The following is a 23,985-nucleotide window of genomic DNA, read 5'->3' as shown; positions in this document are numbered from 1 at the left end:
AAAAACAACATGTAAAAGTGAGCATGAGGGAAAGAAACTGAAAAAACTGAGAGCTATTTTCACTTACATTTATCCAAGAAGGCTGTTGGCATTACTTCTGGAGTGCTGTAATTGGCTGAGAAGGTCACATGACCCCCCTGAACTAAAATAGAAACTCTTCGGTAGAGGGAAACTGAAGCAGCAACAGGTCTGAGACAAAATACATGTTAAATTATATAGCACACATATTTCAGACTGGAGTGTTTAATTTCTAGGGAAAGTACAGTAAACTTCCGATAATCCGTCCGACCCAGGGGGTGCCAGATTATCAGCTATGCCGGACTATCGGAAGGGGGGGCTATGAGGGGTTTAGGGTGGGGTGGGGGGGATGCCACCCCAGACCCCTCATAGCCCCCCCTTCTAATAGTCCGGCTCTGCCCCAGGCGTCCCCAATTCAGCCGCTGCTGGTCAGTTTCAGCAGCAGCTGAATTGGGACACCTGCAGCAGAGCAGCTAGGGTGCTGCCGGGTTGGTCCGGTAGCACTGCCCCTTGGCGCTGCAAGATCAACCCGGCAGCACCTCAGTTGCTCTTGGGGTCATCTGGGGCTGAGCAGCTGGGGTGCTGCCAGGTTGGTTCCACAGCACCAAGGGGTGGCGCTACTGGACCAACCCAGCAACACCCCAGATGCTCTGCCCTAGGCGTCCCCAAGTCAGCCGTCGCTGAAACTAACAAGCGACTGACTCCGGGAAGCCCGAGGCAGAGCTGCTCTGCCCCTGGCTTCCTGGAGTCAGCCGCTGGTCAGTTTCAGCAGCAGCTGAATCGGGGATAGCTGGCGTGCTGCTGGGTTGGTCCCGCAGCGCTGAGGGGCAGCACTACAGGACCTACTGGCAGCACTCCAGCTGCTCTGCCCCCGGCTTCCCTGATTCAGCCGCTGGTCAGCTTCAGTAGCGGCTGAATCAGGGAAGCCAGGGGCAGAGCAGCTCCAATGGTCCGGCTGCCTGGAGCACTTCCGGGTTCCTGATGGTGCCGGACCATCAGGAGTGCCAGACCATCAGATGCCGGACCAATGGAGTTTTACTGTATTGTCCATTGGTTTGAAAAGGTGATCTCCAGTAGGCCAGATTACCCTTAGACTATGACTTTGATATTCCCAATATCACTCTTCTTTTCAACCCATGGGGGAAACAGTTTTCTACTATAAATTTCAGCTCACATCAGTGTATAATTGCAACTAGTGATCGCATTAACAATTTTTAAAAAATTACCAAGATCTTTTTAAAAATAGGATCTGGTTAATTTAAGCACCAAAAAAGCTTCTACTATTCTAGCTGTTTTCATTCTCTGTCTAAGGTTTTATTAACTCAGTCATATTTCTGGTATCGAAAAAGGAAGTCATAAGAAAAATAAGTATTTTCTTGAGGTAATTGACTGCACTATACAACATATGCAGCAGAGCAGTCCAGTTTTCACATTCTTTCATAAGTAAAACTTATGGTTACAAAACTACAAATTACTAAAACATGTGCCATAAATCTGCAAGTTATAAATAAAGATAAAGTGCAAAAGATCCCAAACTAACAAACTGTACTGATTCCTAACAGCTAAATGCAGATTACTTATTTTGATAAAACACTGTCTGATTTCAAGGTTAATGCTTAATTGCAACATTCAAAAAAGCAGCTTTTCCAGACACTTCATTTGAAAAGATTTAGGCAGATAATGCAATGACACAGTAGTATGAATTACTACAAATCACCTAGGTAACTTTCACATCAGGAAACTTCTTTACAATTTACTCAGGTTTCTTGCTGAGTTTTTTAGACTGATGCAGCTTCAACTTGATAAATTTCCAAGTGTCTTTTTTGTTTTATATTTCAGCCATTTATATTACTGAAGGGAGGAGGGACCCTGAGGGATACACAAAGCAAGAATGTGTAGGGGAGGGTGATCAAGCTGCCAGGGATGTCTGCTATGCTACGATGACAGGACAAGGGCAGGGGAGGATTTATTGTTTCACTGGAAAGTTCTTCACTGGGATGACCCTCACCTGACAGTTCCAAGGAAAAATATTGAAACTCCAAGCCTTTAAAAGTAAATATCCAGACAGGCTTTGGGACCAAGTAGATACGAGGAACACAAACTTTGCTCAGAGAGCCACAGAAGGAGGAAAGAGGAGGAGAGGAGCAGTAAATTAGGCTAGCCTCCCTTGCTACAGTAATATAAAATGAAATTTGCTTGAACTGTATGATCTCAGAGGAAAATTTTTAAAAATTCTATATAGATGCATCAAAGAACTAATTAGACATCTATTCTGACAATGAGAGGGTAGGGTTGGCTGGTTTTGTTTTATTTTCGGCTAACGTTTTGTAAACTACTGTAGGCCAGATTCTGATACTTTATATTAAGTAGGATTTTACTCCACTAGACATCCCCATTGCTTAGGATGAGAATTTTTATGGATTCTTATCCATGAATACAGATATCATAAACTGGTACTTTCTAATGTCACTTAAGTGAGCTCCACTTTTACCAACTCTTTACTCATAAGTATTTGAAAGGAAAAATGTGGACATTCGCTATAGGGACAGGAATAGAAGAATGTGTTTACTTCAAAAAGAATCTTCTCAAACTTCTTTGGTCTAATTTTTTCATGCCAAAACATTTTTTTCTTTATTATGAGTCAAATAAGACTATGAAAGTGTTTGTTATTATTCTGTCATGCAAAGATACCGATCACTGTCCTATCGGAGTAAACACCTAACCCTGCATCACAGAAGTCAATGGGAGTTCTCTGTTGACTTCAATAGGAGCAGGATTGGGCCCTAGCATTCCAAATAAGAGGGAGACCAACCCAGTATACTTCCCTAAGATTGAGAGGAATCTGATCAATCAGCTAAAAGCCCACCCCATGTACTATTATTAAATAAGGCCCAGACAAAAAAGGGAGCATCCTGAAGCTCTTTTTATACATGGCAAGGTTCATGTTTAACCATATTTCTGAAGAGAATGGGCAGCAAAAGTGCAGGCCCTCTGCTGGAAATGTCCTGTTACTAGTTTCCAGAAGCTTCATTCCTGGAACATGGAGTTACAGAATTCCAGAATGCATGCTGTGCTGTGGCTTTCAGATGATGAAGGCATCCTACAGGCTGTCTGAGTGAGCCTAGATGAATTAGGACTTTGTCGGTAGGAACTAGTGCCCTATAATTTCACATGAAAGTCAATGAAGAACCAGTCCAGAGAACAGAAATCAGGGATGATGTGTTCTTTTTGACAGACCCCAATCAAAAGATGGGTGGCTGCCTTCTAGATTACTACCGACCTTCTTAATGACTTTCACAAATAGTCTCTGGTAGTGTCTGCTAGAATTGTCTAACCAAGAAGTTACAAACATGTGGCTTATTGAGGCAAGAGCCATACTAACAAGAAAATATGTGACTGGTGAATAAAACAACAGATCCTAAGAGTGTAGACTAATTCAGCGATAGCTGGTCAGATTACTTCATCTGAAGGAATGATTATATTGTTAACTAAGGCCTCAAAGTCTTTCCTCTTGCTAATCAGCATCTCCTTCTAATTCTTCAGGTTAAGCTGTTCTTAGTTGACTTTCATGAAGTCTCTGACTTGTAATTGTGATGATGGAGAGAGCAGTGTCTGGCTCTGAGAAGAGCTGTGTGTGACAGAACTCAAACTTACCAATATAGTACCGACAGCTGACATCACGCGAAGAAGTCAGTCCTCACCACACTCTGCAACTGATCTAGAAAAGTTTAAGTGGAACCTCTCTCAGGAGATTCTAATTTCCCCTTCCAAATCATACTCACTATTATTTCAGAAACATCTCATGATCAAAGGCACATCTTGATGGTGACATTAGAGACTCAAATTTCCCACCTTTAACTTTTCAGCAGTGTCATCTGCCTACATTGGTGCAATTCCCAAAATGCATCACAGTAGCATGCTGAGGAATGCTAGAATATACCACTCCAATGTTAGTGTCATAGAAATCTAATTATAGCAATAAGAGAGTCAATCTTTGGAGGAAACATAGTCAAGAAAGGAAGCAGGGACAGGACTTGGAAGGTAAGGAGAGAAATATGTTCTTGAAGCGATAAGTGGAAAGGCACGGATGGTTGCTATTTGACCTGCCCTAATAATAAGTTCCATATTTTAAAATGTATTTAATAGGTAGTTGATTGACAGTATGTATCATTTAAATATAGTGCACAACTCGTAGGAGAAGAGGTGTAAGGGCCTTGAAAGTTATTTATATTCTGGCTGATTGGCTTAGTCCTCAAGCTAGTTGTCCCTGGGTAGTTTTTTCAAGTCTGGTATAGGATTTACACTTATCCCCAAACATCTGATTATATGAAGAGAATCTTTCCCAAGGCAAAAATCAATAAAACAATAAAATATTTTCAAGCCGCAAAGCAGCAAAGTTGGCTATTCCCTGACTGTTTTTAAATGCAATATTCTGATCACTCCCTGTTTACTAGATAGATAGATAGATAGATAGATAGATAGATAGATAGATAGATAGATAGATAGATAGATAGATAGATAGATAGATAGATAGATAGATAGATAGATATTCCTCACCACCAACACCCCAAAACCTAAATCATATCACTATGATTATGTTCCCAAATAAAGCAAAGTCCCTTAAAAATAGCAAAATTAGGTCAAAAGTATATCTAGAAAGAGTAATACTATATTATTAATGTAGATTAATTCAGTCTTACTTAACAATAGAATGGCCAATAACAATAACAAAAGGCTATTAAGTATTTCAGCTAATTATAATGGAATAAAACAGTCATGCTTATCCTGATTTGATTCAGAAAAGACATTCAATAGAGTGTTCTAAGTTTTTCTTTTTCAACTTAGATTGTGGATAAATGTATTTTTCCAACAACCAAAGGGAAAAAACAATTATGAACCAAATACAACCTAGGGTGCATCTACACAGCACCCTAAACTCGAAATAAGCTACACAATTTGTGCTACTCAAATTGCATATCTTATTTCAATTGAATTTTGAAATAGCTTATTTTGAAATTTGGCGTGACTACATAGGGCCAAATTTGAAAATAAAATGCTATTTCAACACATCTCTTAACCCTCATGGAATGAGAGTTACAGGGATGCCAGAATAGTGTACCCCTTATTTCAAAAAATATTTCAAAAAAATGGGAGAGTTTAAAAGACGCAACATAGTTGTTTCGGTATTCCGATAGACCCACTGTCTAGACGAACCCCTAAACTGTTAAAATTAAAAAGATGAGACAAACAGGACTGTATTCTTTCACCTCTCTTACATATAACAGTAATCAAACCAATAACTGTCTGCATAGCCATTTGAACAAACTATAATATATCTGGTGTCAAACTTGGTCTCTGTGAACATAACGATAAGCCTGTGTACAGGTGACCACCTAATTTATTTAAATTCATTCCAAATATTTCCCTTTGGATTTCCTAAAATAAGATGGCAACACATATGACTTAAAATTAATGTACATAAATGCAAAACTATTCTCATAGAGCCACTATTGTGGAAAACTAGGGTTGCCAGATAGTTTCACAAAAAATACACAGAAGGAAAAATTGGTTGCACAAAAAACAAACAAAAAGTTGTTGAGCAAAAACAAAAAAGCACAAAAAAAAAAGAGTCACGGTCCCTTTATATCCCCACGCACTCCTACATTTCCCCTACCTCCGCCAGATGCAGCAGGGGAAGAATGTCCCAAGTGGCCTTCTATCCAAGAAAAAACAGAAAATACCGGACATTTTACATGTCCAGTATTTTCTGGGTTTTTTTTACCAGACACATGCCGCAAATACTGTGCTGTCTAGTCCAATACCGGACACCTGGCAACCCTATAAAAACACAACTCTCAATTCTCAATATAAGTGGTCATCCAATGGATTTGGATGTCTACCACTGGATATAAGAAGATATGCATAATTTTGAAAAATAATCTTCCATCCCTCCTAGCCCTGGTCTATAATGGGGGACTTCTTTCGAAACAACTACCCTTATTTTGAAATAACAAGCAGAGAATCCACACTACTAAGGGGCTGGTTATTTCAAAATAATAACTCCTACTTTCCATAAGGAATAACGCTTATTTTGGAATAGTTACTTTGAAATAAAAGTAGTATGAGCGCTCCACTACTGCTATTTTGACATAACTTACTCCCTAGATATTCAGAGTAGCCGAGTTAGTCTGTGCAGGATAAACTTAAGAAACAACAAATAGTCTGGTAGCACTTTAAAGACTAACAAAACATGTAGATGGTATCATGAGCTTTCGTGGACACAACCCACTTCTTCAGATTACCGGTCATCTGAAGAAGTGGGCTGTGCCCACGAAAGCTCATGATACCATCTGCATGTTTTGTTAGTCTATAAAGTGCTACCAGACTATTTGTTGTTTTTTAAGTTGCTCCCTACAGTCATTCAAAGTAATTACTGCCCAGCACTTGCTGGGGCTCTAAGTCGAGGCAGTACATCCTCAATAAGGGAGCCATTTTTAATGTAGCAATTTTTAATGTAACTTCAACTTTCTGAATTAAGTTTATTTCAGCAGACTCTGGAAATGCAATGCAGTTTGTAATGGAAATTTTACTGCTGTAAGAATGGGAGAATCAAGCCCTTTATTCAAAAGAAACTATTCAGGTTACTTCTCTGTCCAGCCAGAAAATACAGCCCAGCAGTTAATGCTCAGAATTAATTAATAAATTAAAAATCGATAACCAAAATTTATTCTCTAATATGTTCAGCAAAAAGCAACAAGCAATCACACAATAATGAAAAAGAGACCTAGATATTTAAACTGAGGAATCTGGTGAGTAGCACTCAGATTTTTACATATAAATCTCAATTTGCATTAGATTTGCTCAAGTAAAAGGCCTTATTACTGACAAATTATATTATTGTCTGGTTATTACTAATAGACTATAGGTTCTACCCAATATATCATAATGCCACTCAATAAGAGTCACATTTCCTCAATTATTTAATCATTCAGAATTTTTTTAACTCCAATTCAAAAATTCTATCCTGCTGCAAATGGGAAAATCATACAACTCACTTCCATGTTATGACTTCTGGACATTAAAGCTCTGATCCAGCCAGCCAAACCACTGGAAAGACTATCAGTGACTTCAGTGGCCTTTAGTTCAGATTTATATGAATGGCCTCAAGGTATCATGAGATTATTAATAAATTAATAAATGTTTTGTGTTTGCTAAGTGGAACTTACATATACTATAAAACAATAACAGAATAAACTATGATTAGCAGACCTGCAGTATCTTACCCCACTATATCCTGTTCATAATAGCCAACACATTTCCCAGGTCCATGGCAAGCACCTGACAGAGAGAACTCCTAATATAGGTCCTTGGCTTTCTCTAGTTGAAGTAAATGGAATTTTGTCATTATCTTCCACCGAAGCACAATCAAGCATACAATTATAAAAATGTTTTCTTTACACTAAAGGGACATCAAGAAAATAAATTCACATTGATTTAGTTGATATAGTAAATTACTTAATCACTTGTGGACAAATCCTAGGTCTTCATTTTCAAAGTCACTCGTAATTTGTGGCACTTCAATCTTTGGTTATCCAAATTGAAACTTGTTAAAGGGAACTAATTTTCTGAAAGCGATGAACAGATGCCCTTAGAAAATCAAGCCTTTAGGGGATATAAAAAAAATGGAGGTACCCTACAGTGCTAGTCATTTTTTAACATATAAGCTATCAAATAGGAAGTTTGATAGAATTAAATAGTTATGTAGAAACTATTCTTAAAACCTGAGATTTTAATAGTAAATCACTTCCTTTTCTTAGAAATTTTAAATTAACCCATAACATTTAGTAGGGAAGGATAGTGTTCTATAGCAGGAATACAATTGATTTTTTAACAATCGTTTTAGAGATATTTAGGGGACCAGAAAGGTCAGCACTCAACAGCAACCGCAATAAGGGAATTTAGGTGATGTAAAACAGAAGCAAGAGGGAGGGTGTAAAAATGTGGAATGGAGAGAAACATTAAGGGGGAGGAAACAGAGGTGTTCCAAAGGTAAAAGAAACTGAGGAGAAGATGGAAGTTTGCAGGGACTGAGCAACAGGCTTCTGCACAGCTCTTGCCTCATGCCATGTGTTCGTTCATTACACTGTTCACTATGCAATCATTTTAGCAACTCAGTAGTTCACAAAACAGCCCTTCGTAGCCATGCTCTTTAAGAGCTCTATAAGAAAAACCCTTTGTAAACACATTGCATCTGTTAAGCATGTGCTTTATTAAACCTGGCCTCATCAAAGCTGTTTTCATAATACTCAAAACCAAGTATTCTTATCAAGAGCTCTTTTTTATCCAAATTTTAACTTTCTGCCCTCAGAATTTCCTCTGCAGTGCTATTCAGAAGTTACACACATTTTATTATAATGAGATAATGGATTTTTATACTCTAATGGTATAAAATTGTTGAACCAGTTTTTCCTCCAACATCCCAGAAAAAATAAAACAAAATTCATCTTTGGGCAGAGATCAAGCATAGCACTGAAAGTTTTGTGTAACTGAAAAAAGAAGAATGGAATAGAACCTTAACTAGAGCAGCTACCACATTGCCTGGTGAAATAATAACCGTGACATTAACCAGCACAAGTCAGGCAATTCAAAAGTAACACTGACACTTCACCATTAACACAAGCATCTGTGATTTTTCCATTGCCTTCTAAATTAAGGTCACTGCCATCCTTCAATTTTAACCTCTTGCCCTTTTTGTAGTGATGTCACAACTTAATTATTTAAGTTCAGTGAGATCAATCTTGTAGCCATTCCACACACAGAAATCCTACAGAAGTCATGGGGGAGATTATGTGCAGAGTGCCCAAGGTTTTGGCATTTCATACTGCAGTATGTACACTATTCCCAGTGTAATGTTACACAGTCCAGTGTGATGTATTTTAAGAAGATGATACTTGCAGGATATGGTTCTCTTATACACTTACTAAACAAAATAAAAACTCTTACAGACCCAAAAGAATAGTACAACATAAGCCCCAGAATCTGTGACTATGGGATGGAATCCTATAGAAAGAAACACAGTCATTATTAATATCCATGGTCAGTACGTTTTAATGGTAATTAGTTTTCTTTAGCCTTACCAGCATTAATATTTTAAAACATTAATTTGCAAACATTCTCTAGATTTTGTTTTTCATACATTTCTTTTGAAGTAAGAAAGGACAAGGCAGTTTGGAAAGAAAAGAATTAACCGATACAGCCCTTTTGCCGAAACACAGAAGATTTGGCGTAAGAATGTTAAGAGGTAGGAAACTGGATAATCTTGTAGTTGACAAAATTTGTATCAACTGCCCTGTTAGGGTATGTCTACACTATCCCCCTAGTTCGAACTAGGGGGGGTAATGTAGTCATACGGAGTTGCAAATGAAGCCCGGGATTTGAATTTCCCGGGCTTCATTTGCATAAAGCCGGCCGGCGCCATTTTTAAATGCCGGCTAGGTCGGACCCCGTGCCGCGCGGCTACACACGGCACAGGGTCTGACCTAGCCGGCATTTAAAAATGGCGCCGGCCGGCTTTATGCAAATGAAGCCCGGGAAATTCAAATCCCGGGCTTCATTTGCAACTCCGTATGACTACATTACCCCCCCTTGTTCGAACTAGGGGGGTAGTGTAGACATACCCTTAGTTGATAAGGGAAGGCGCTATTCCTGCTGCGGCTCTGCTGTTTAAATATAGTAAGAGCCAGGTGCGCAGGCAGTCTCTGCAGGCACTGCAGAACCACAGTGCGGGTAGCTCCTGGACCCAGCACAAGCAGGAACTGAGCCAGACTTGCTCTGTCCTGGCTCATGCCGGATCCAGCAGCCCTTATCCGGGGGGGTCCTGCAAATAGGGGCCCATGCTGGAGCAAGGGTGGTCAAGTAGTATAACGGAGATGGTACTGGGAGAAACCAGCTTTTAAGCCGGCTCCCCCCATCACCAGCTCCTGCTTCCCTCCCCCTCTCCCCCCGCTGCCTCTGATATAGAGGCAGCAAGAGGGCAAGCGAATAGTCGACTCTGCTATCTGATAAGCCTAGGCTTATTGGGTGGTTGACCAATTGACTATTCTTTTACATCCCTAATTTGGAGCTTGCAAAAGTGGATTTATTTATTGCTATTTTTCCACAGTCATGTACTAAATGAACCTGGCCTTCCCAGATAAAAATAATAATATTTTATATACCACTAGAAGATTTACCCAGCATTGCTCAGGTTCTTAAACTCAATTTATTTTTGTTTTCCTTCATTTCAGTTGTTACTCTGGGGTGGAACTGAAGATGAGGGGTTCAGCGTGCAGGCTACTCCAGGAAAAAAAGAACTACCATTGCCCTCTCTCACCACTGCAGCTGGAGGCCAGGTGAGAAGCACCTCTCCATGGTCAGTGTAGCTCCAGCAGGCAAAGCCAGGGGAGGGTGCATGTCTCCCACCAGATTCATCTACCTCCTGCACTTCCCAGCCAGACTGAGGAATGGAGCAAACTGTGCTCTTTCCCCTTGTTCCATGACAAAAGGGAATAGCCAGCAATGTACCCGTACGAATGGAGGGAAGCTACAGATTCCACACATCCCTTCCTAAGGGCGCATGGGAGATGGGAGACTCAAGGCTGGGGCAGTCCTGGATCAGGGACGCATCCCCAGCCAGCACCTTTTACCTGCCTGGTGATTCTGTCTTTTCTGTATGGTTTTGTTTTTCCTAGCTCTTAACGTTTAGAAAGAGATCTTGACCAAATGGTCAAACATACAGACAGACTCACTCACTCACAGACCAATTCTCTGTTCTGAAATGTGATTTGTCCTTTTCATATGTGTTCATTTTTTTAATTGTATCCTTTGGTATATATGGTTGTGACAATTTTCTTCCACTATTTGATCTGAGGAAGTGGGTCTGGCCCACGAAAGCTCATCACCTAATAAACCATCTTGTTAGTCTTTAAAGTGCTACATAGTCCTGTATTTTATTTCAGCTACACCAGACTGACACAGCTACATTTCTATCACTGGGTTAAATCACATTAGCCTCATCAAAAGATGCGGGTTTCTCAGTAGTGTTTGCTCTGGCCCTTTGCTGTTGATTAGGATTATAAGTGATCTGTGCTGCATGGACCCCCAGTCCACACAGATCTCTATAGAAGTTCCTGTATGCCCATTGACACACTCCTTTTCAATCTTCACATGTCATAATTCTTCTTCTTTAAAGGTATGAAAGCAGACTAGAGCTGGCTTCCATTCAGATCTATGGAGCTGCTACAACACATCACCTAGGCTATAGATACCGGCATCCACAGTGACTGCTGAGAGTTTCTTTATATCATACACCTTAAAAGTGGAACAGTTGAGAGCATTTTTTTTACCCTTCTGAAAGGAGTTTCTTGATTTGGAGCCCATAGCTAGGACGTATTGGACCAGAGTAATTCATTCAGTACTTCTGACAACTTAGAAAGGTCTTGAAGGTATTGGACAAGATAATTTATTATCTTTAGCACGTGTGTTATTTCTGGTGCATGTGTTGGTACATTCAATTCTCAAATTGCTTTTACTTTCTCAGGACTAGGACTAATTCCATCTTTGTTTATTATGTGCCCCAAAATTCAATTTGGTGCAAGTAGAAAACACACTTTTCTTTATTTAGTTTGAGTTCAGACTTGATCAGTCTTCACTGAGAGTTCTGTCATGTTCTTGCATGGACAACCCATATATTAAAGTGTTGTCCATTAAAACAACAGCCGCACTTGTGTTCTTTAGCAGCTCTGCCATCATGATCATTGAAAGCAAAATCTCTCAAATGGTACAATTAATGCAGTTAGTTTAATACTCTAGCTAAAGAAATTTAACAGAAACCACTTGAGGCATGTTGCTTGGAGAACATAGTAGTTCCTGCCATTTTATGGATGAAGCATTCTATTGCGGGGAAGATATATTTTTCTCTCACTACTGCTTCATCAAGTCTTTCAGGTCCATGCAGATTCCTATTGTTCCATTTTTCTTCATAGCGGGTAGCATTGGTATGCACCCAGAGATTTTTTTCTATTATACCATTCTTTTCCACTGTCTTTAACTCAGTTTCTACTTTATAAAGTAATAGGATAAGGGTTCCGTGGAATGTATGTACAAGTAAATAGTTCAGAATTGTCTCAAAGTCATTTCTTCTGGATCTCCTTTTAAAGGTCCAATATCACCAAATAGCCCATTAAATTCTTCCACCTTTCATACTAAAACCATTATGATAACCAGGGCTCGCTGAACCGCCCTGCTCGCCAGCCATGCTGTCCAGCGAGCTGCGCATGCGCAGATCGTTCTGCGCATACGCAGATAGCCTGAATCCAGCTCTTCAGGGTTACAATCTACTTGCCATGGGCGAGTAAATTGTATTATTTGTTGAGCCCTGATGATAACAACACTAAAACTGAGAAGATTCAGATGGGTAGCCGAGTTAGTCTGTACAGGATAAATGTAAAAAACAACAAATAGTATGGCAGCACTTTAAAGACTAACAAAACATGTAGATGGTATCATGAGCTTTCATGGGCACATCCCACTTCTTCAGATGACCGGAGTGTTGGATGTCCAGAACCAAAATTAAATAGGGAAGAAGGAGGGAGAAAAGGAGGGGGACAAAAAGATACAGTGGGTATATCATGCTACACAGCTACATCATAAGCATCCAGGATCCCAGCCCTGCAATCAACCCTGGTGCCAACCCTGCCTTCATATCTATACAAGCAAATTCATCACTGGAGCCAACCACAAAAGCCACCAAATCAGAGGCCCATTTAACTGCACATCCAGTAATTTGATTTATGCCATCAAATGCCAGCAATGCCCACTGCCTTATGTATTGGACAAACTGGACAGTCCCTATGGGAAAGAATCGAAGGGCACAAATCAGATATCCATAAAGGTAACATACAGAAACCTGTTGGTGAACACTTTAATCTGCCTGGTCACTCATTAAGAGATCATAAGTTGCAGTTTTGTTACAGACCAATCCCACAAGCCAAATACACAGGGAAGAGTTGGAACTACAATTCATTCACAATTCTCATGCCAATGGTTTGAACTGAGATACCAGATGGCTGGGACATTATCAACCAACCAAATAATGAAGGTGCCAATGGTTCTTTGTCTGTGTAGATTCTGATGTTAGTACTCTTCCTCTCTAAATGCCAACTAATGGTCCTGATCTGCTTATTTTAACTATCCAGTCTTTAAGTGCTTATAGACTATCAGTTTTGCTTATTACATACCAGCTCAGTTTTCCATTTGATATGTATATACCCACTGCCTCTTTTTGTCCCCCACCCTCCGCATTTAAATCTGAAGAAGTGGGTTGTGCCCACGAAAGGTTATGATACCATCTATATGTTTTGTTAGTCTTTAAAGTGCTACCATAGTATTTGTTGTTTTTTAAGTTTATACTGAGCAGATTGTTAACCTCTGATTCTCTAATAATATACTTTACAATTACAGCTTTCTTACATCTTTGTATATTTTTTCTGTAGGAAATTGTACAATGTAATTCAAAATACTTGCAGGGCAATTTAGGACCATATCTGCTGGTTTCAGCTCCAGGAGGGGTTGAAGATGATGATAAGTCCCTTTTTATATGACTACTATGTCTGCACCTGAAACTATTTTAAAATTTACAGTCTTTCCAAAAATATTCAGTTCCACTTGCCAGGCTGGCTCCAAAGGCCATGGGATTGATTTCAGAAGCAATGGTCTTGATCCTCAATGGTCATGTCTTGAACTGCCTTTATCAGACAGACACTAGCAAAAAGTCTAATTTGGGGGCATTTACAGCATTTGACTTTTTTAACTGCACAATTGCCTTTTGGACAGTGGTCTCTCTCAGATCTTGTACATCTAGACTGGAAAATGTTATATTTTGCCTGGGACTTACTCACATTGCCTTTTTGCAAGCTGTGCTATATCTCCCATCATGACTCTGTTTGTAAGTCCCTTCCTCTAGGTTTCTTTCTGGCAGCCATGACCTCTGTTTTGATTTTTAATCATCTCTGATTGTTTTGCTGTTTCTATTATTCTTAAGTTAAATCTCTTTTCATCTATAGTTTCTCTACCAGCCCCTTGTCTAAAATGCCATTCACTACTCTGTCTCTAATGAGTTCTTCCTTTTTATCATAGTGGACCACAAGTTGAATATGAGTCAACAGTGTGATGCTGTTGCAAAAAAAGCAAATATGATTCTAGGTTGTATCAACAGGTGTGTTGTAAGCAAAACTTGTGAAGTCATTCTGCCGCTCTACTCTGCACTAGTTAGGCCTCAGCTAGAGTACTGTGTCCAGTTCTGGGCGCCACATTTCAAGAAAGATGTGGAGAAATTGGAAAGGGTACAGAGAAGAGCGACAAGAATGATTAAAGGTTTAGAGAACATGACCTACGAAGCCAGGCTTCATGAACTGGGCTTGTTTAGTTTGGAAAAAAGAAGATTAAGGGGGGACATGATAGCGGTTTTCAAATATCTAAAAGGGTGTCACAAGGAGGAAGGAGAAAATTTGTTCCTCTTGGTTACTGAGGACAGGACAAGGAGTAATGGGCTTAAAGTGCAGCAGGGGAGGTTTAGATTGGACATTAGGAAAAAGTTCCTAACTGTCAGGGTGGTCAAATATTGGAATATATTGCCAAGGGAGGTGGTGGAATCTCCCTCTCTGGAGATATTTAAGAACAGGTTAGATAGACATCTGTCAGGGATGGTGTAGACGGAGCTTGGTCCTGCCTTGAGGGCGGGGGGCTGGACTCGATGACCTCTCGAGGTCCCTTCCAGTCCTATTATTCTATGATTCTATGATCTTCAAAATGAGTCTTTTTCTGTATCATACAAACATCTTCTGAAAAATTCCACAGATTTTTGAACATTCTGATAGAATCACGCTCACTCATAACTCACATTATGCTGAGGTATAAAAGTTCAAATTTAGCCAGCACTACCACATAATTGTTCTTGTGGTTCTTTTGTGGGAAGAGGAAAGATTTAAAAATATGTTCAGCTTCCTTGCTGTGGCATAGACCAGGGAATGCACTTACACCTCCCCATTCTCCTCATTGAGTTTAGTTGCAATGCAAAAACATGCAAATCTCTCCTTCTGATCAAGCAGATCTGCTGGTCTGTGAAAGTTGAAGTTTTCTGGGGCATGAAACTGTCATGTTGATGAAATTCAGCGGCTTCTATTGTTCTTCTGACATGATGTTGAGTTAGTCACACAGCATCCATTTTGTCTCTGTCTCTAACAACAACAAACTTCATTGTTTAAAAAAAAGAGTAGATTGTCCCCAGAATTTAATAAAAGATGTGCTGCAGTATTCTTCACATAGTGCCACATACTGACTAAACATTACAATTCAGCTAGAGCTTTCCATCACAAATGGATGTCAGCTAGCAAACTAATGATGGCTAGATAATGTCATGCAAGAGATTCAGACTTGTAAGAGATGGGCTGTGGGAGAAGAAACCACTGTTTTACATCCCTAGTTCTTCAAAGTGCTTTTTTTCCCCTTTGGGCTACTTCATAAGAGCATCCCTATGGATTAACAGTCTCACAAGCTCAACCTCCAAAACTGTATTACTTGGTTCATAAAATGTTCTATTCTGAGGACCATTAAGTAAGACTTTCACAATACTTAAGAACCACAATTTTAAGCAATGTTGATCGTCCCCAGATGGATTTGAAGTCAGTCCTCCATAGGCAAAGAAAGAACGACCATGGTAAAGGACGTGTGTGTTTGTGGGAAGAAAAAAGGAGAAAATAGAACAAAAAAGGATGAAATAGAACACCCCCACCATAACTCTCAAAATGTAATCTCTTAAAAATTTGTGTTTTCGATAAGCATGATCTTGAGAAAACCCAAGTCAAAAGCAAGGATAACAGACATGAAAAAAAATAAAGGAGGCTGTTTCATACTATTCTCTCTCTTGCCCTCCCCAAAACAATTTAGTATAAAGTATTTATCAATAAATTTCTCTCTGACAACTCCCATTTTTATATTTTTGAAAGGTCTATTAAAATGTCTTGCTGTTCAAAATTTGTTTTTGGACAAATATATAGGACACTATATATATAATTAAAAGAGCAATGAAAAGGTGCCTATTGTTACCTTTCACCATTGTTCTTCCTCTGAAACACTAGGTACATTCTGTTTCTTTTCAAATATCAGGCAGCAATGATCTAACTTATGAACTTCTCAATAAAAAAAAAATGAGAGTGGAACATTTCAAATCATATTTAGGAGTCTTCAAAATCAGCAGGTACACACTGACAGATTTATAGCGACAGATGGGCTGATATCTACATTTGTGGGACTAGATGCTCCTTAAGTTCAGGGAAACAGCTGCTCCCAAGAGGCAGGAACACTTTCTTCAATATGCAGGCCAAGAAATATCCTTGAATCTTGAGCCCAGGATAATCTCGGCTTGTGTGAGCAAAGAAACAAGCTCTGGTCTTCTTGATGTGATCTGGTTATCTCTGGAATAAAAAGCATTACGCATCCAGACACAAATAAGGAAAAAACTCTTCAATGTTTATTAAATGCTCACAGGATTAATTCAAAGAACATGAGCAAGAGAGTTGGGTTTTTTCTAGTTTACAATAGCACCCCATCTAAAAAATAATCCCAGCAGAACAACAAGATAAACCAATGAAACACAAGTCAGAGGTATTTACATCATTAGAACACTAACTGGCTAAATATCCTGATACAGTCATCTTTACGTAACAACTAATGAGAAATGATTAACCTTTTGTAGGGTTTCATAAACCAAAGGATTTTTGCCTTTCATTCAAACCTGGAGAGAAAGATCAAACTTTCTGTTTTAATCACATATCACTGTAGTCTAACCGCTGTGTTTAACTGTTGGATTCTGTGTTGCAAGTACAAAAAGCTATAATAGAGAGAATAAAAATAAAAATTAGAATTAGAAATAGGTGAAGAGGGATTATATCTAACTACAATACAGAAAATAATGGAATATGAATAAGTAATCAAGCAGAACAGCAAAAACAAAGAACAAAACAAAGCAAAGCAAAAACAAGCATAACAGTAAAAACAAAACAAAAATCTTTCTATCAATCATACTCAGTAGAGTACATTAGAGTATCCCAAGATAAACACTGGAAGACTCATTTCTCAAAACATTTAAAATTAAACTAGACAGAACTCTAGAAAGTGTCCTGGATGCCCTGGTCTACAGGAGGGTGTTATTTCAAGACAACCCCTCTTAGGTCAAATTTATAAGTGGCGCGTCCACACTATCATGCCCATTATTTCAAAATAAGGGTCTGCTTGTTTAAAAATCTGTACTCCTGCTTTCCTCAGAGAAATACTTCTAATTTCAAAATTGTTACTTTGAAATAGTGTTAATGTGGACACACCGGTGCTGCTATTTTGAAATACCTACTCCTCAGAGTAATTTGAACTAATTACTTAAGTGCTTCCTGGGGCTCTAACTCAAGGTAGAGTGTCCACATTAACAGAGCCTGCCTTGGACTAATTTTGAGGTTTCCCTGTCATGGGGACACTCTATTTTGATTTTCTAAAATCAGGAGTTAAGTTGTTATTTCAAAATAATTTCCTAGTGTAGACATGCCCAAAGGGGTAATTTTCCTGAACCTTGGTAGGAACATGAACAGGCTGTCTATAAGCTTTTTGCATCTCCAGCTTTTATGGTTCTAATCTACCAAAGCTCACATATCATATTATACATTTCCATGTCCCTAATATGTTTTTCATTCTTTGATTCAATCTACAAAGGGCTTCAAAAAAACATGTTTGTATTCAGTATAAAACAGTTTCTAATGTGACTTCTCTAGTGGCAGTGTGAATGTATATGCTTTAAAACTGTGTAGCTTTTTAACCTGGTTCTATTATAGCCTGTTACTATACGGCTGCGTCTAGACTGGCATGATTTTGCGGAAATACTTTTAACGGAAAAGTTTTTCTGTTAAAAGTATTTCCGCAAAAGAGCATCTAGATTAGCATGGATGCTTTTGCGCAAAAGCATCCGTGCCCAGTATAGACGCGCTTTTGTGCAAGAAAGTTCCGATGGCCATTTTAGCCATCGGGCTTTCTTGCGCAAAAACTTAAGATGCCTGTCTACACTGGCCCTCTTGCGCAAGTATTCTTGCACAAGAGGGCTTATCCCTGAGCGGGAGCGTCAAAGTATTTGTGCAAGAAGCACTGAACTCTTACATTAGAATGTCAGTGCTCTTGTGCAAATTCAAGTGGCCAGTGTAGACAGCTGGCAAGTTTTTGCGCAAAAGTAGCCGCTTTTGCGCAAAATCTTGCCAGTCTAGACGCAGCCTACATGTTGCCAAGTTGAATTTAAAAATGATTCTACACTCAGTTTTGAAGCGCAGCTTAGGGCTAATACTTATGAAAAGGCTTATTATTACAAAAAACCATTAAATTAAATGAACATTACAGTTGGAAAGTCAAGCCCTTGAGCACTATGAAACATCCAAATTAAGATTGCTTGTGAAATCTTATTGTGACTGGCTTACTTGGACGTATTTTGATGCAGCTTTTAACTACATGATTACGTGCTATTTTTTCATAGGACTCCTACCTTGTTCAGTACACAGGACAGACAGTGATCACTTAATGAACAACTATTTAATATTTTATTTTATTCTCATCATGCAGTGTGTGGACCGTCCTCTGACTGCTTCACAAACATGAATGAATTTACCTTTACAACATCCCTGTGAGGCAAGATGGTATTACTGTTTCTGTTATACAGAGGGGAGAATGAAGCACAGGTACATTTATGTCAAAAATGTAAACTAATTTGGGGTGCCCAATATGAGAGGCCTAGGACTTGGTTTTAAGAGAACTTTGTGTATTTTAGAACTTCATCTGTTAAGACCACATGTTTCATTGACTTCAGTAACAGCCGCGAATACTGATCCATAAATCACACCCCAGGTATCTCACATCAGACACTCAGAAAATGAGTAACGTACAATTCGTGGCCAGCTGGGAAAAGGTTGATTCAAGTGATTTGCCCAGCATTACACAGAAACTTGTGACAGAGACAGGGATAGAATCCAGCTCTTCGGGGGCAGTATTCCATTGCCTATGCCACAAATCCTTCCTCTCTCTTCCTGCTCATACCACTCAGTCTCATCCTCCACCACTTGCCTTCAGATCATCCCAGTCCTGTGCTCCTCCTACTGGCTCTAAGTTTCAGGCCCCCATCCCACAATTCCCCACAATTCCTTCCAGTCTTCCCCCTCACTATCTCCACCACCCACAAGCCCACTCCCTCACCACTTTTCAGTCATATCAAAATGTTTTCACCACCTCACCCTCACACTAGCCAGGAGAAGCACTGAGAACAAATAGAGTCTCTGCTTTCAGCTCCTGTACCTGGAGGCCCAGCAGCCAATGGCTGCCAAGAGGAACTACAGAGAAATTCCTGCTCAGTACTTGCAGCCTCAAGCTACAGCATGCTCAGTGAGAATGAAATCTTCAGAGAATTTAATCATTAAACTGTAACAAGTATTTACTGAGAGTGTGCAACCTCAGATCTGCTGAAGCTCATAACTTGGTCATATTTGAATAGATTTGCACATAGCAAAAAGCAAGTCTCTGACACAAAAATGACTCCTCTATCAAATTCAAGTCTCTGCTCAAATCATAAGGGTGCTTGAGCTTTTCAACTGAACTTTTTAAATATGGACAAAACAATGCATTTTTAAATAATTTAGTTTTTGGAAGTAGATGGACTATTTTGGCTGAAATTTTCCAAAGGAATTCAGCCTGTGGCAGATACGAGACATAGAAAGTTTTGTCCAAGTGATTAAAGTTTTGCAAAGTTAAAAACCCATTGAAAATTGGGTCTTATATTGTGGTATTGGGCAACTTTAACCTTAGGCAGTACGACTTTAAAAAGGCAGCCACCTCTAAAAAGTTTTTATTGTGTTGTATCATTTTGCATTTGATATTATTGTATCGTAACCCCCCCTACACACACACACACAGAATACTTTGTGTTTTTAATATATGTAGATAAATAAATATGCTTCCAGTTCAAAAGTGCTCAGACTTTAAGAACTTGCTTAAGAAGGTAAAACTCAGAAGTAGCACCTTTGCATTATAATCAATGTAGACAGAATAGATTCTTATTCTGACACCATACAAGTTTATATATCATATTTACCAAACAGCTAAATGGTGTGTGGAATGAATGCATCTGTCTTGACTCATATAATGATGTTACTTTCTTTTCTCTTTCCTCTCTCCTTACCAGCTTCATTTCTCTTCCCAAACCTCTTCAACCACACCAATTTCTTCCCAAGTCTCTCCTCAGACTTCTTTCATTCTTTATGGTTGCCAGTCTCAACCATTTAAAAATGAGGAGTCACGCCTTAAAAAATCATGGGATTTTTAAAAAATAATTTTAAAAAATTTCATTTCCCATCTGTTTTTATAGTTTTAGCGATCTTGTTTTGCAGTGTCTCTCTGCAACAATGAGAGTTAGACATTTACTGCTTTAAATTAAATCTGAGATTCTCACATAATCACAGCTTTAGGAACAAGAGCCTCAAGAAATATACTAAATATTGCAAAACTTGTGATAAAATCATGAGTTGGCAATACTCATTTTCTATCAATCCTCCCCGCCTCCCTCTTCATTTTATGAGTCACTCTTACTCCAACATTCCTTTCTCTCCCCCAAAATCTCATTCCCGCAAGAATCTCTTTCATTTGTTTTCCCCTCCCTTGTGTCTACTCCCCATCAGTTTCCTCCTTCCCCTTTTTCAGTTGGGTGAAGATTAATTGTCACTGAACTAAATATTGATGGTTTTCCATGTGCAAATGATCACAATTTAAATTAATTTGATATGTCCAAACAAAATATAGTCTAGATCAGTCATATATATTTTGGGTGCTTGAAAAGGGCTAGTTGCTCTAATATGATAATTGAGAATTATTTAAATTGCTTTAATACGGTAACTGAGAGTTATTAAAAAATGCATTGTTATATACACACATGTCCCCAATCACATACATACAAATCCCCAAGTGAAAGTAGCAATTCAAACTAAAAAAACAACATGTGACAAATAGAAAAATGTGAAAGTTGACAGCAATGAGTACAGCTGGCTATTAGGAAATACAGACAATTGATAAGGGAAGCTATCTGTATAAACTACCCCTTAAAAATATAGCCAGAGGGATTAAAACAATGAAGAAATTATTCAAATAAATCAGGAACAAATGGAATCTTAACAGTGGTATAGGTCTGATACCAGAAAAGGCTGCTAGCATTGTCAATCAAGAGAAATAACTTGCTAGGCAGTATTATTGCAGGAAAGAATCTGGGGTTATTGATGATCATAAATGGAATGCGACAATAAGATGCAGTTGCACAAAATCATTTTTAGGGTATATTAACAGCAATGTCATATAAAAGACATGGGAGGAAATTATTCTGCTGCATTCAGCACTAGTGAGGGCTCAACTGGAGTACCTGCATCCAGTTTTAGGCACCACACTTAAAGAAAAAAGTGGACAAATGTGAGAGAATCCAGAGGAGAGCAACAAAAATTATGAAATATTTAGAAAACATGACCTATATGGAAAGGTTTAAAAACTGGGCATACTTAGTCTTGGAGGGTGGGGGAGAGGGGAGCGAGAGGAGACCTGATGGCAGTCTTCAGATATGTTAAGGGCTACTGTACTGAAACAGTGATCAATTGTTTGTGATCATTGTAAGTGATCACTCTAGTCATCTGAAGAAATGGGCTATGCCCACGAAAGCTCATGATACCATCTACATGTTTTGTTGGTCTTTAAAGTGCTACCAGACTATTTGTTGTTTTTTAAGTTTATCCTGTGCAGACTAACTCGGCCACTCCCTGAAACAATTGTTCTCTGTCAGCCAAGGATAGGACAAGAAGTAAGTGACTTCATCTGCTGTAAGGGAAATTTAGGTCAGATATTAGGAAAACTTTCTCTCTGTTAAGGATAGGTAAGTACTGGAATAGGTTACTTGGAGATGATGTGGAATCCCTGTCACTACAGTTTTTTAAAGAACAGATTAGAAAATGTGTCAGGGGTGGCCTATGTTTGCCAGGCCCTGCCTCAGCATGATGCTTATTTAAATTCACGTCAGCATGGCCTGCTGCTATTCAGCTCAGGGTGTTGAAGCAATTCGCTGAAGAAATCTCAGGGTACGTCTATACTGCATGCTAATTTCAAAATAAGCTATTTTGGAATAGTTATTTCAAAATAGCTTATTTTGAAATAGCACGTCTACACTGCAGGGAAGCCTCAAAATTAGTCCAAGGCAGGCTTCCCTAATATAGACGTGCTATCTCAATTTCAAGCTCAAAGAGGCACTGGGGAGGAATAATTTAGAATGGCCCTGGTGAGGGGCTATTTTGAAATAGCAGTGGAGCATCTATTCACCCCTTATTTCGAAATAGGCAGGGCTTGACAAATAATACAATCTACTCGCCTATGGCGAGTAGATTGTAACCCGGAAGAGCCGGGTTCGGGCGATCTGCGCATGCACAGATCGCAGGACAGCATGGCTGGTGAGCAGGGCTCGCCGCGGTTCGGTGAGCCCTGGAAATAGGCATTTCAGAATAGGTGTTATTCCTCGTAAAATGAGGTTTACAGATTTCAGAATAAGCTGTCCATGATTTCAAAATAATGTAATGGCTGTGTAGATGCTCACAGTTATTTTGAAATAACACTAGTTATCATATATATAGTATCCCAATGTCTGTGACTCCGTAATGGTGTAATGCTTGGTGTTGCCTCCGGGCGGCACTGTTGCCTCTGTAACATCCTTCGCCTCCCACCGTGGCGCTTGGCTGACTTCTGCACCGCTCAGCCGGGCCGCCACGCAGGAGTAAGTGGCACAAGTGACCATTTGGGCTCTGCGCTCCCCATGCAACACAGGGAGCGCGGATCCCAAATGGCTGTTTGGGCTCCGAGGTCCCCCAAGTGAGAGGCAGGAGGGGGAGGAGAAAAGAAAGAGAGAGATGGAGAGAGAGGCAGGAGGCGGAGGAGAGCTGAGGGGTGGGGGAGGCAGGAGGAGGAGGAGGAGAGAGATGGAGCAAAAGACCAGAGGCTCAGGAGAGAAGACCGATGTGAAGGAGAGACCCAAAAGTCCCGTCTTATGACGGGCTAATTGGCTAGTCTTGAAATAACAGTGCAGTGTATATGCACCCTCAGAGACACTGGCAATAAAATTTGCAAACTCATGGACAGGAGAGGTCCCATAAGACTGGAGAACTAACATTGTGCCCATCATTAAAAGGAGGGGGAAACGAGGAGATGTAGTCTAGACTGGAAAGTCTGACCCAGGGGTACTGACAGATTCATGGGGCCCCGGGTAAGGTGGGGGGCAATTTTGTGCTCCTGGAAGGGCCTGGGACTCAGACAGAAGAGATAGGCCTAGTGCAGCCAGCCCTCAGTGCCACCATGACCACAGAATGCCCACCCCCCAGCCCTTAGAACTGCCCAAAGTACATTATGTGGCACTCCGGTGGCAATTTAAAGGGCCCAGGGCTCCAGCTGCCACTGCTACTACAGTAGTGGCAGCCAGGAGCCACAGGCCCTTTTGAATCATTGGGCCCTGGGACAGTTGCCCCCTTCCCTTCTCCTCATTAGTGGGCTTGGTCAGTCCTGAATACCTCGGAAGTTACTAAAGCGATGTTTTAAACATTAAATTTGTGACTACATGGAGGATGAAGGGCTGATCACTAGCAGCCAGAAAGGGTTCACTAAGAACAAAACATGCCCAATCAGCCTGATTTCCTTCTTTGATAGGGCAGGAGGTTTAGTTGATAGGGGGAATGTGGTGGACATAACATACCTGCAATTTAGGTGGGCTTTTGACACAGTCTCACGTGATGTTCTGGAGGAATGTGAGCTTGGGTAGAATTACCATTAAGTAGATACATA

At 39.8% G+C, this 23,985-nt stretch overlaps 1 protein-coding gene across 4 annotated transcripts in view; it reads right to left on the bottom strand.

The window, feature by feature from the left end:
• Positions 1-23,985, bottom strand: part of ESR1 (estrogen receptor 1) — a 297,806-nt gene that overhangs the window by 266,304 nt on the left and 7,517 nt on the right. The window contains exon 1 of one of the 4 annotated variants that reach the window (XM_075924467.1): positions 68-165. The exons of 2 other annotated variants lie outside the window; for them this stretch is intronic. In XM_075924467.1, the coding sequence (XP_075780582.1) occupies positions 68-92 (25 nt within the window). In that variant the 5' untranslated portion in view covers positions 93-165. Of the gene's footprint in view, positions 1-67; positions 166-23,985 lie in introns of those variants that run through there. One more of the 4 variants, XM_025180638.2, reaches the window with a different exon arrangement.

The sequence above is a fragment of the Pelodiscus sinensis genome, chromosome 3 (genome assembly GCF_049634645.1).
Source record: "Pelodiscus sinensis isolate JC-2024 chromosome 3, ASM4963464v1, whole genome shotgun sequence".
Taxonomy (NCBI): domain Eukaryota; kingdom Metazoa; phylum Chordata; order Testudines; family Trionychidae; genus Pelodiscus; species Pelodiscus sinensis.
Note: the sequence above shows the minus strand (reverse complement) of the source record. Positions and strands in the feature narration are given on the sequence as shown.